Source organism: Podarcis melisellensis (assembly GCF_964234715.1).
Source record: "Podarcis melisellensis genome assembly, chromosome: 11".
NCBI classification, from domain to species: Eukaryota; Metazoa; Chordata; class Lepidosauria; order Squamata; family Lacertidae; genus Podarcis; species Podarcis melisellensis.
In genome coordinates, this window is record NC_138543.1 from 33,692,644 (window position 1) to 33,707,036 (window position 14,393).

General features: G+C 39.9%; 1 protein-coding gene across 1 annotated transcript in view; it reads left to right on the top strand.

Annotated features, from left to right (window-relative positions):
- Nucleotides 1-14,393, top strand: part of FCHO2 (FCH and mu domain containing endocytic adaptor 2) — a 64,157-nt gene that overhangs the window by 23,962 nt on the left and 25,802 nt on the right. Inside the window, exons 7-9 of the mRNA XM_081929360.1 lie at nt 386-484; nt 3,795-3,891; nt 13,588-13,632. Of these exons, the coding sequence (XP_081785486.1) occupies nt 386-484; nt 3,795-3,891; nt 13,588-13,632 (241 nt within the window). The remainder of the gene's footprint in view (nt 1-385; nt 485-3,794; nt 3,892-13,587; nt 13,633-14,393) is intronic.

The window sequence follows — 14,393 nt, forward strand, 5'->3', positions numbered from 1 at the left end:
TATAGACTTTAGGTAGGGTTCCCATACGTCTGGAATTTCCTGGACATGTCAGGGATTCAAACGGCGAAATAAGCGTCCAGTGGAATTTTGAAAAACAGAAGAAGCTGTACTATGTATAAGTGAATTTTCAGTTACTGTGGATAGGGCCTTACTTTGTCACATGATTGGTAGAGTCTTTGCAATATTAAGCAGCTGAAGGATGAGTTAGAACCAAGACTAGATACAGCTTAACTGATGAATATCTTCCATAATTCCAAATGTGAAAGCAAGCTAATTATGGGAGCTCAGTGGACAGTTCAGTATATCAGTATTTGAAATCCAGTTTTGACTTAAGCTGTTTTAACTCTTAAATAAGCCCTAAACACAACACTTATTTGTTCTGCAGAAATTTCAAGACATTGAAGAAATGCATCTGTTCCATATGAAAGAGATTATAGAATGTTTTTCAAATACAGTCAAAGAAGTTCACTTACAAATTGGCGAGGTGAGTTTTTTATAGTCTTATTATTCAGGCTATAAATTAAGATGTGTTTTATCTTCACTGAAGTTTGTAGGTATCCAAATTTAGCAGGAGTTGTATTTAATCTGCTGCTGTAGGTGTGGAGGAAGATATGGGTGTGTGATAAACTTTCAATCAAATTTTATAGATTGTTCCTCCAGTACCTGTATCGAGATGTAAAAATAATTTTGGTGATTATGTATTTCTAGGATATGAAGAAATAAAAAACATATTTCGGCCCATAGAGCTTAAGTCTGTGGGAACGCCCCACCATCAGACCCACACTTTTCATACTCACGGTTGTAAAGAGAGAAAAGACAGCTTTACAAAAGTCTAGTTGTGAGGAGCTTCACTTGAGATGATGGAGGTTAACCTCAATGCAGCAGTGGTCTTTGTCTTGAGACCTCCGGTACTGGGAAGCATTGGAAACTACAATCTGCTATAGTTCCCTTGTTTCCCAGTATCTTTAGATGCCTCAGAACTGGATATCTTCTGCTGCTTTGATGTTCCTTAAAACATTCACCCTTCCCCAGTGCAAGGGTTAGATTGGGAAAAGGGTGGGCTGGTAGTGGGGAGGGCTTGCGGAATGGCACTGAGTCAAAACAGTTTCTAAATGGGTCCAAATTTTAGTGTGGTTTGAGTATAACTTATAATTGGCCCAGACAGGGAACTAATATATTCACAACTCTGAACACCCCGATCCAGAAATCTGGTGGTAGCATGAGAAAACAAATGTATGTGACTAAGGTTGTTGATCTTTGTGGGCACTTCAGTCAATGAATGTAGTGCCCTCCAGATGTTGTTTGAGGACAACTCCTGTCTTTCTTCAGCATTGTTGATATTGATAGGCACTGATGGGAGTTACAGTTCAACAACATCTGAAGTGCACCACATTGACAAGCTCCATTCTGGTGTATCTGGCATGGGGCATAATTATTTTGCTGTTGCCAAACAAATTTACTTGGAAGTTGGTCCCCTTGACTTTTATTTACTATAAAAAGGATGCCCCCTGAATCTAAATGAAGAAAACTCTTCGCTAGGCACAAAGTGGAAAATATATCTCTATTGGCATTTAGCATAAATGAATCTTGTCTCATAGCTCATTTCCAGGAGTAAAACTTTGACTGCTGAATTTCCATACTGAATGCTTTTATCGTTCTCTTGACTGTTTGAATTCTAAAACTTTAATTTTTTTCTTCATGTAATTCAAGAGATCAGTTTGCCCATCTAGGATCTAAAAACAACCTACCATAACAGTTTATATCTATTGTACCTTGTGTTCTAGTATTTTTATAGTTGTGCAGTATTCATTATACTATTAGAATGTTGATATAGCATTTTTGCATATGGTTAAAAAGTAACGCTAAGCAAAACTTATTTTTTATTCCCCAAATCATTAGTTTGAGCTAAAAATACAAATATTTGAGATCAAAGGTATGGTGTTTATGATTTTGAAATTGTTTCTTTACACTTTTTTTTTGTTTTGGCCAAATTCTTATTAGGATTTAACTTAGATGGAGACATGGGTATGGTTTAATTTATATCATTGCATGTTTATATCAATTATAAACATATATATCATGCTTATACTAAAAATGAAAGTGCCCTTGAGGGAGACAGAATGTATTTCTATCATTCAGATATTCTGAGTAATCCTAATACAGTGGTGCCCCGCAAGACGAATGCCTCGCAAGACGAAAAACCCGCAAGACGAAAGGGTTTTTCGGTTTTTGCGACGCTTCGCTAGACGATTTTCCCTATGGGCTTGCTTCGCAAGACGAAAGCCCATAGGGAAATCTCCGGGGACCTCTTTTAAATGCTGGCGGTGGGGAGCAAAGCCTTTCACCCCCCTCCGGACTTCAGAAGAGGTCCAGGAAGGCCGGCGGGGGCGAAAGGCTTTACTCCCCACCGCCAGCATTTTAAAAGCGGTCCGGGATAGCAGGGAAGCGCTTCCCGCTATCCCGGACGGCTTTTGAAGGCAGGCGGGGGGGGGGGAGCAAAGACTTTTGCCCCCCTGCCTGCCTAACCGGGGGCTTTTAAATCGCCCCGGGACTGTCCGGGGCGATTTAAAAGCGCCCGGACGGCTTTTGAAGGCAGGCGGGGGGGGGGAGCAAAGACTTTTGCCCCCCGCCAGCCTTCAGAAGAGGTCCAGGACCTCTTCTGAAGGCTGGCGGGGGGCAAAAGTCTTTGCTCCCCCCTGCCTGCCTTCCCGGGAGAGCGGAAAAGGCAGCGCTGCCTTCCCGCTCTCCCGGAAAGGCAGGCAGGGGGGCCCCCACCCACCTTCGGAAGAGGTCCAGGACCTCTTCCGAAGGCGTGCGGGGGGCCAAAGTCTTTGCTCCCCCCCCGCCTGCCTTCAAAAGCCGTCCGGGGGCTTTTAAATCGCCCCGGACAGTCCCGGGGTGATTTAAAAGCCCCCGGTTAGGCAGGCAGGGGGGACAAAGACCTTTGCCCCCCGCCCGCCTTCGGAAGAGGTCCTGGACCTCCTCTGAAGGCTGGCGGGGGGCAAAAGTCTTTGCTCCCCCCCGCCTGCCTTCAAAAGCCGTCCGGGGGCTTTTAAATCGCCCCGGACAGTCCCGGGGCGATTTAAAAGCCCCCGGTTAGGCAGGCAGGGGGGAGCAAAGACTTTTGCCCCCCGCCAGCCTTCAGAAGAGGTCGGGGGACAGACTGTCCCCGGACCTGGTCTGAAGGCGGTTTCCATAGGAATGCATTAATTGATTTTTAATGCATTCCTATGGGAAACCGTGCTTCGCAAGACGAAAAACTCGCAAGACGAAAAGACTTGCGGAACGAATTAATTTCGTCTTGCGAGGCACCACTGTATGTTTGGAAATGAAAGAGAACCTCAGTATGCCATTTGCAGACAGATTTTGACCCAAACAACTTTTTTAAAGAAACTAAGTTGTTCATATAAGACACACATTTCAGGATCTCAGAAGGGCATAGTAGTCCTAGCTTATTATATTAACAGTACAGTGTCTAAAATCCAAAGGGTGGCCAAGACATAGTCAAAAATATTGTGCTAGCTCTGTGATAATATTTACTTCAAACATCTGACACCCCCCCATCATATTACAAATTGCTTTTGAAACTAAAAGCAGTTTGCCAGTCACCATAGGGAATGCTTGAGGAAAACCACCCTAAGGCTTACAGAACTAGTTTCATGGTTTTTTGAGTCGTAGCTTGACACTTTTTACTTATAAGAGCAAGATGGGAAGTGTAATAATTGAGCAATCCGTTAGTGTGCAAATTGCTGAAGCCCACAAAGTTATATTTACTAGTGTTGTTTTTCTCAAAGGTACATGAAGAATTTATAAATAACATGGCAAACACAACAGTTGAAAGTTTGATACAAAAATTTGCTGAGTCGAAAGGCACAGGCAAAGAGCGACCTGGTAAGAGATACAAAATAATTGATTTTTTTTATTTTTTTGAATAAAAGATTGCTTGATATTATCTTGCAGTGTTCAATGCACGCACGCACACACACACACACACACGTACACACACACACACACACACACACACACACACACACACCTCCATCTATGCTCCTCTTGAATAATTGATACTATGCATATAGAACTGTAATTTACTGGTAGTAATGAATGCAGATATTTAGTTCACTATCATGATTCTTTTTTTCTTTGGATAATGCCAGTTCAAAGAAAAAAAATGCTGGGGGTGGGACAACTGTGAAAAGGTGAATTCCATGCTGGGTATCGTTAGGAAAGGAATTGAAAATAAAACAGCCAACATGATAATGCCATAGAAATCTAGGGTGCAAAAATACTTTGATTACAGTGTATAGTTCTGGTCACCGCACTTCAAAATGGATATTGTGGAGCTGGAAAAGGTTAACCAAAATTATCAAGGGGATAGAGCAACTCCCCTATAAAGCAAGGTTATAGTTTTGGGTGCTTTTTGGTTTAGAGATAGAGTAAGTGGAGACATCATAAGGGTATATATGGTGTAGGGAAAGTGTTCAGGGATTTCCTCCCCCCCCCCCATAAACCTAGAACTTGTGGACATCCAGTAACTGAATGTTAGAACAGGACTGACAAAAGAAAGTACTTCTTCAGTTGGTGCATAGTTTAACTATGGCACCTGCTCCCACAATAAGTAATAATGGTCATCAACTTGGATGGCTTTAAGGATGTCTAAGAGGATTAGACAAATTCATCCAGGATGAGGTTATCAACTGCTGCAAGTCATGGTGGCTAATATAACACTGAATACCAGTCGCTGAAAATGGAAGAAGGGAAGAATTCTGTTTTGCTCAAGTCCTGTTTGCAGGCTTCCCATGGGCATCTGGTTGGCCATTGGCCTCATTCAGCAGGCTCTTCTTACATTCTTACAATATAAAAATAGTTTTGAAATCTTTTATTTCCAGTCAAACAAAGGTTAAATTCCTTCCATGTGACATTCAAACAAATTAAATTATTGATTCTCCAATCATATTCTTTCCTGTCTTCAGCTGTATTTTTTATTACCTAATTGTGTTATGCTTAAAATAGTCCATAAAAATTAATAGCTGTGTTCTGCAAACAGCTGCCAAGTTTACCATAATTGTTCTGAACTTGTTGCACAATATTTTTAAACCTTGTCACATTTGTTTCTAGGCTAGCATTCTGATGTTCTGCAGATCGGTTACATGTATCCAAGGCATTAATTTCTATGACTAATGTGCATATATTACTTAGCATTATCTTATTTGATGTAGTATTGGAAAATCCCAGTAGAGACAAGACTTCAAGGGCTGCAGTTTTGTACCCATGTACCTTGGCAGTGAGGCTTACTTCTGAATAAACATGTATAGGATTGTAAATCAGCTTCCAGCTGTCCTCATTCTAAAAATAGAAACCTTTTTTATTTTTATTTTTTCCGGGATCATTAAATGAACATAAATTACAAAAGAGGAAATGTTGTAGAAATGGCTGATTTCAACTACCCTGATGTAGACTGACTACATATATGTTCCAAAGAGGTAAAATTCTAGATACCCCAAATTACTGTATCTTAAAGTGGTTGGTCATGGAACTGACCAGAGGGGCAGTGACCTTGGACTTAATCTTTAGTAATCTTTAGTAGTATCCATGACCAGGCATCAAATATGTGTTGTTAAGTCAGTTGGGAGCAGTGACCACAGTGCTATTAAATATACATGTAAATGACTGATTGCTAAGAAAATCCAACACGGTCAGGTTTGATTTCAAAACAAGAAACTTGTCCAAAATGAAGGGATTTGTAAAAAGGAATTTGAAAGGCAAAGTCAAAAAGGTAAAATCAGATACTTGAGAGTTGTTTAAAAGCACCATGTTAGAAGTCCAACTGGAGTGTATGCTGCAGATCAGGAGAGTTAGGAGGGCCAAGAGAATGTTAGCTAACCCTCATTTTAATTGAACATCATTGTATTCAAAGCAGAACACAATACCTGTAGACACCATACATAAGTGCATGCACACAGCAAAGTTGATGTTGAATTACAATAAGATGCAAAAAAAAGTTAAGCATTGACAACTTAATTAGAGCTTAAATGAATGCAAAACAAATACATTACAATTGATTTTTACAACCCCTGTAGAAATTCCAACCAGGAATTTACAGACCACATTGGCAGCTGTACCAGACCCAATTAGTTCTCCCTTACTTTAAGGGTATTACTTGAATACACTTTGCCTTCTCAGCTTCCATATTTTGCTTGAACATAGATATCCCCACAGTGTATATTAAAGGACAGAAACGGTATAGCCTCTAGGTTTCTGTTTTTTATTGATGAATTGCTTGTGCAACTTTCTGCAGTGCTGCTTCAGTTTTTAAAAATAAGTATTGCTTTTTTATTTTGGCAGACTGAAGTTACAATAGGGCATTATTTGACTGAGCAGATGAGTAGTGTAAATAGGAAAAGGAGAGAATCTCAGGTTGATAGAGTTGGAGGAAATCAGTTTTACTATTTCTTTTTTAATTAACTGGCAGTGTGCATGACGCAGTAAAAAGTTGTGATCTAGTAGTATACATAAATGATTTACAAAACCCATGGCCTGCCCCAGCTAATATTCAAGGAGGTAAAACCTGTTATGGTTCCTCACCTGTACACAACTCTTAAAGGTACAAGAACCTTGAACTCATCTGCATTTGCTCTTATGCATGTATTTAAAACACATTCTAAAATGCTGGGAAGGTTAGACTGTTCTGGTAGTTCAACTGGTTAACACTTCTTCTGATAAAGTGTGGAAGAGATAAAAAATGGGTATATAAGACTACAGTCATACCTCGGGTTACAGACTCTTCAGGTTGCGTGTGTTCAGGTTGCGCACTATGCTGAACCCAGGAGTACCGTATGTTCCGGCATATAAGATGACTTTTTAACCCAGGAAAACCACCCCAAAGGTTGGGGGCCATCTTATACGCTGGGTATATGCGGAGCCACCTGTTGGGAAGGAGGAGAGGGAGCCAGTGAGCAGAGGTTCCCCTTCTGCCATTGCTCCTCCTCCCTCCCCATGGAAGGGGACGCAGCCTCCTGTGACGCAGTGCGTGGCCCCGCCTCTTCCATACCGGCACAGCGCGTGTTCATTGGCCGCTGCTCTCTCCTCACCACGGAAAGTCCTTCCAAGTGTGGTGCTCACCCGCATGCCTGCTGCTGCCGTCATGGGAGCCGGAGCCGGCCTCCGTTGTGGTCGCACGGGGCTTCGCTCAGCTCACAGATGCCATGAAGAGCCTGCCACAGCGAGGTGGCGCACGGCTTCGGCCAGGGCTCTAAAGAGCTGGGCATCCCCACAGGTGAGGGCTGTGGAGGCCAAACTCTATAATTTAACAGCAAAAGTTGGATGTCATCTTATACGCCCAGTTGCCTAATACGCCAGAACATACGGTACCAAAACAGGTTACTTCTGGGTTTCGGCGCTTGTGCAGAAGCGCTAAATTGCACTTTGCGCATGCGCAGAAGTGCGATCCGTGCATGCTCAGACTCAGCACTGCAGGTTGCGAACGCTGCGGGTTGCAAACGTGCCTCCCGCACTGATCACGTTTGCAGCCCAAACATCCACTGTACTAAGATACAGCTTGGACTTCAACAGGATGAACCCTTAGATTGTTTGCTTGGAGGAATAGAAAGTAGAAAACATACACAAGATTTGTATATTTTGAGTCTTAATCTTCTGGGTAACAATGGCATAATGTCGTATACTAAAACATCCAATACATTTGTGGGTTTTAAAAGACATGCAGTACAGTTAAGGCCCAAGTTATACAGAACCATTATTTTCATTCTGCATTGTGTGAGTGGACTTCTACTCATTCCACTGGCTTTTAACTTCCTCTTGCCCTCCCTTCATTTTAAAAAACCTGGTCCAGAGGGTCCTCCAATGTTAAAGCAGATTTTGAGGTTGTGCAAGGGACTGCAAAGAGTAATGTGAATTCCCATCGTGTGGATGGAATTACATTACATATGCATATGGACAACTTTTGATACAACCCATAATATTCAAAATTATCCTGAACCTCATTGTTTCATTTTCTTGTTCATATATTGTTAGAATAACAAGATATAATGCATCTTGTTTTCTCCGCTGATCACGGACAAGACAGAGCTCCAGCACTAGTTCTTTATTTCATGGGGAAATTGATCTGGATCCACTCTGGTTAAAGTTAGTTGTGTGATGAAAGTCAGTAATTGGATTTACATTAGTCATGATTGAACTGTTCTGTTGCAATGTGATTGGGTCATGACTAGCTGAGTTGTAATCTAGGTATGATCATAGTGGTGTATGGTTAAATAATCTGATACATGGTCTTCCCCTTTAACATAGCATCTTGGTGAATTTTTGTTAGGACATTAATTAATAAGCATAAAACTAACCTTTCACAGCAGGTTAAAATCCTACAAAGATATGTCTAGGTCTGACCTGTCATACTTTGTAGCTCACAAAAATGTTTTGAGATTTATCTTTATTGTGTTTCCTTTTTTGTTCTTGGTTTCTTAATTTTCATTTTAGTACCATGAATTAATATCATGGATATTGTTTGAGTGTGCTGATTGCATTGTGATCACTGCAACCCAGGGAATATAACTTGGCATTGTGTTAAATTATTAAAATTCATTTTCACTGGACTTGTCTTGATAGAACCTTTCAGGTGTAAAGAATATGAAATGGAATTTTGTGAATTTGACATGTATTTACCTTCAGTGACACAGGTACTACTGGCCTATTGTTGTTCTAAAGGGGAAACCCCTAAGTAATTGAAGTGCTTTGATTCTTTAGTATCTCTGCAGTTAAGGCCAGTTGCCAATCATAGTAAATATTTGTAAACAATATGTATTGCATTTCTTTTCACATGCTAGATTTTTTGATTAACATCTTTAGTGACTTTGTTTTGTTGTAATGATGTGGAAGAGATAAAAATGCATCTTGTCTTTCCAAGTCTAAATATAGCCACAGAGTTATCTAGAGAGTGGTTTGGTTTTTATTTATCAGTCAGAAAAAGCTACTGTTGGAGAATATTATTGACTGACAGTTTATATATCTCTCATTTTCAATTTGAAAATTTGTTGGTGCTAAATATGAAATGGCATCAGATGTTAGCAAGGAAAAGATTGCTTGTGTGTTTGTACATACAAAATTGACCTTTGTGATCCAGCTTAACATCTAAGTACTAAGAGCAACCATTTGTTTTGACAGCAGAATTAATTGAGGCTAAAACAGTCGAAATTCCACTTGTATCAAGCTGTTCATTAGGAATTGCTCTCTGGCTTTAGTGCTGTCAGAAAAATAACCTGTTCTGCTATGATTAAATAGCAGAATGATGGTCGGTCCACTGCATTTGAGAAAGAGGTTGAATAAACTTTCTACTGCGGAAACAATTCAGAAGTGACACGCTGCAAGGGGGGTCAGAATGTGCATTGATATCCAGCTGAGCTGTCAACTGGCACTGAGCCAGACACGCAAAGCTTTGCCATTTTGAAGCAGCATGTGAGGCATATGCAGTTTTTTTAAAAATTGTCCTCCTTTCATGCATGATTTAATGCCAGAGGGGAAAAACCCTTTTGTTTTCATCTAAAACCAAGCATATTGTCTGCAGTTATATTTGCAACTACAAGTAGCTTTTTAAGCTTATGTCACTTTTATATAAGAGGCTACTTTTTATTATTCAATGTGACATTTTAGCAATATGTAAAAACCAGTTTGTTGAAGTATTAGTTGGATAGCATTCCTTTATGCTCCACAAAATATGTTCCTAAGATACTCTCTTTTTTGTTTTAATTTCCATTGTAAAGCTACTAAAATATTTTGAGAATGCATGTGTACTGTTTATCTCTTATAAAGCAAGAATTTTCAACACACATCCTTTTTTCCTCCTTTCCTATTTAAATAGCCAGCATACAGTATTTTCCACTTCATTCATTTTTTCCCCTTTTTTAAAGAGTTCCTTCAGACCCATGAGTGTGTAGCTGCTGTCTTCTTCAAGCTTGGCTTATCCATTTCTGCAGAATACACACTAGTTGACCGATCATGACACTTTTCTCTAACTGGTTGACAAAGCATTTAACTGTTTTCAAGGCCATTAGTGCCACTTCACAGATTAATTAGGTGGCAGGTGACACTGTGACATGACTGGGGTTTTTTGTTTTTTGTTTTACTGTCTCATTAATCTCTCTTGAGAGATGAAGTGCATCACTGGTAACTATTTGTCTAGCATGCAAAAGATCAAAATAGAATTGGATGTAATACTATATTTACTACTATTACTTCATCAATGTAGTTTCCAGTTCAGCTGAATTTGTCAAAGTGGTGTCAGCTATGTTTGTTTATCCTTCTTAAATAATTGTGTTAACAGCACAATATCAGACTCCTGATACTATATGCCTTATATGGTAATGGAAGATATGATTTGCATTTATATGTATATTTCTTATAACATAATACCATATGTTTAAGATCATGTAACTTCTTCTGGCTTCCTGTGGATCAGTATAACTAAATCAGTGGCAGGAAGCCTCTTTTAGGCCGCTGTTGTGGACTGGCTGGATTCAGAGGAGTGGGTGGGGGCACCAGTTGGAGAACCCCCAAGGAAGTAAGGCTTAGAGCAGCTTTTCTCAACCTGTGGGTCCCCAGATGTTGGACCACAACTCCCATCACCCCTAGCTAGCAAGGCCAGAGCTCAGGGATGATGGGAGTTGTAGTCCAACAACATCTGGGGACCCACTGGTTGAGAACCGCTGGGTTAGAGCCAGGGGATTGGTGGTGGGATGACAGTGAGTGGTCAGAGGGAGAAGAGGGAGCAGACTGCGAGGAGGAGGTGTCAGATGCTGAAGAGGAAACAGGGTTTAGTGAGCAGGAAGATGCCCAGCTCCAACTGTCCATTCCATCTGTAGTATGGTAGACTAATGCTTGGAGGCAGTGATGAATTAGATGAGGGTTAATAAACTATTATTTAACCCCAGTAAGATGGAGGTACTATGGATAAGCAGTTATGAAGTCTAGGAATTGAGGAGGTGGAGTATTTAGGATAGGGTAGCACCCACCCACCCCCAGTGTAGCAGGTACATAGCTTGTATGTATTTGAGCCATAGCTATCATTAGAGGCACAGGTGACCTCTGTAGCAAAGGACTGCATACAGTATACAGTGAACGCTCGGGTTGTGAACGTGATACATGTGGGAAGCACGTTCACAACCCGCAGCGCTGCGTCTGCGCACATGCGGGTTGTGATTCGGCGTTCCAGTATTTCCAGGTTCAGCATGGTGCACAATCCGAAATCGTGCAACCCGAAGCGTCTGTAACCCGAGGTAACCAGCTCTAGTTCATTCAACAGCTACAACCTTTCCTGGACCGAGATAGCTTGCTATCAGTAACCTATGTTGTAGTGACCTTGCAATTGGATTATTGCTATGAGCTCTACATGAAACTGCCCTTGAAAATGGTCCAGAAATTGCAATTAATGCAGAATGCAGCTGCCAGGTTGTTAACTGCAATATCCAGATGGAATCACGTAACACCTATCCAAAAAGCTCTGCACTGGCTGCCTGAATGCTGCCAGGATCAATTCAGGGTGTTAGTGATGGTTTAAAAAGCCCTATGTGTCTTGGGGCCCAATTATCTGGAGGAGCGCTTCATCTAATACCAGCTAATTCATTTCTTGAGATTGGTGCGCTCTGTGTCTGAGTGTATACTCTTTTCCCAGTCTCTGCCAGGATTCAAGTGAGGCAATACACATAGAAGTGCTGCCTCTGTGGTTGGATTGTAATTCTGGAATGATGTCTCCTTAGTTGTAATATATTTGTACTTTAATTGATCTCCTACATTTTTTAGTGTATATATGTTATTAGTGCTGTTTTGTTTTATTCTGTTCATACGTTTGTACATCACTGTGGGTTGTTTCCGAGGGTGGCGGTTTGTAAATAAATACATAATTTATTGATTAAGTTTACTTTGTGTGTGGATCTTAACTCAGAAATCATTTTGGTAGGGGTGTAAGTCTGTAGGTACTTGTGCTTTAAAAGCTGTCCCATTAAAGGCTGGATAAGTGGTCTACAAGAACTCTATCTAAAAACTACCTGCAATCCTGTCTAACAAACAAACAAACAAACAGGTTCATGTGTGGTATATCTATATAATTCTGCCAAATGCAATATGTGTATAGTAAGACATTTTTGTCTTATAATACTCATTGATAGGTTTTATGATCTTTCTGAATTCAAAATCTAGTGAAGTCCAGGAGCTGCTCATCGGTTAAAGCAGTTAAGACAAAAATCAAGAGAAAGGTGTATACAACTGGGTTTTATTCCAGAGTAAAAATACATATGCTGCACATTGTATTCAGTAATATTTACATGCATCTTAACATCTTTATGTTACAAAGAGGCATCATTTCAGTTCTTTCATAATCACTGTTCACACATTTATTTGAAAGAGAAGCAGCTAAAACTAACATGCATGCACAGTCCAGGCATTATGTGTGGCACAAGCATTTTATATCCTGAAGGCATTTCCCCCCTTAAATCTCATTGAGATACCTATTGCATAGAAGTACCGGTAGATTTGGTTGTCTTTTGAATGGCCTAAACTGTGTTATTTTATCCTTAAACTGTGAAGGGGTTACAAAATGTAACTTCCTGAGTTTAGATACAAAACTTTCTTATTTACAGTTTGTAAAATTGCTCAGCTGCACTTTAATTTTCAGAATAGTCTAAAAAGTTTCTGTTAGTATTACAAAAAACATCTATATAGTCTCTACTTGTGCAGTAACAAGTAGCCTCTTTTTGTAGTTAAAACACTGTCCTAGTTCTTGGTATGAAAAAGAATGCCACTTAAAATCAAATTATCAAAAAACAATTTTTGGAATGCACTTCATAATAAACCTTGACCATTTGGTCTGATGGCTGGGACCGAGGGGAGTTAAAGTCCAGCAGCTACAAATTCAAGAAGATGAAATCACATTAGGGTTTGACTGGTCTCAGTAGGCAGCCAAAATTTGTGCTTCTCATTAATCCTATTCTTAGGAGAAAATAGATTCTCATTCATCATGGTGAAAAAGCCTCTGTCATGTGAAAAGTAGTGATCATTGTCACTGTTTTTTCACTGTTGCCAAAGCTTAGTGCAGTCTTAGGGATGAGACTCTGCCCTTCTCCAGCCTTGGGAGAAGGGTGGGGGTTCTTTCCAACCTTAGGCTAAAGGCTCCTCCAGACTGGTGGTGTTTTTGCATATGTCTTCTGCAACATATAATTGACACAATAACAGTGCATCAGTGCTGTATGATTTTCTAAATTGCATTTTTATTGGGGTTTTTTTCTTCTAATGTATGTATTTTATTATATTACAGTCTGACCCCCCACCCCCCAAAAACCTTTAAAATTGCCAAGAAACAGCAATTGAAATGAACTGTGCTAGATGCTGCATATTTTTAAATTGCATTTCAATTGCCTCTTTTATTTCTCATACATTATTATTTTAGTCCATTGACTTGTTTGGAACCCACTGATCAAACAAATTGATTTAGTAAATACTGCCGCCCTAGTCTTGATGCATAATGTTTCTCCATAAATTAAAACAAGAAACAGCATTAGAATAACATTGATTTTCCATCATTTAAAGGACTTATTGAATTTGAAGAGTGTAATACAGCCAGTGCAGTTGAAGGTGAGTATTTCTTGTATTGTTTATCATTCAAAATGTACGTCTTACATCATTTCTAGTGAACATTGGGGAAAGGGTTAAAAAAAATAAGGCTTAAAAGTAAGAAGTGAAGTCGTTTGCTCTAATTAAGATGAAATGAAGTTAATATATTTCTGATATAACAGGAAATGATCAGCAGCCTTATGTTTTGTCTCAATTAAGAGTCAGAACTTGCTCAGTGTGGTCCCATCACAGATGCTAGAGAGAAGTTGGCTATTAGTGAAGTTGGCTATTAGTGAGGGAGTGGCAAATTTCACTCACATGCATGCATGTGAGTGAAATTCATATACATGTGAGTGACATTCATATATATGTCGTCATATATGAATGTCCCTGTATCTAAAGCATGCCATTTCCAAGTATCCCATAGATCTACTGCTCAATACTGTGGTGTTGCTTCTTGGTGCCCAAACCAATTATTAGCACCTTAGTGGAAACTAAGCCAGGGTGTCTTGGATGCTTTCTGTTGCTCTAATGGCAGAGCTAAAGATTGGAGTTGATATTTTGAAGTAGTTCCATTCTTTTTGTGAGAAAAGTCTGAAAAGATGGCTTCACACAATGGAATTTGTCCTCTAGGATGCACCGCGTTTCATTTTTGTCCTCCATACTTTGGAAACCTCTATAAAACAAAGGGGAGAAAACGTATGACATATTGGAATAATATACCAATAACATTTAAGCTGGTTCTGATGAAAAGGGATAGTACTAAGTTCTGGAAGCATTGA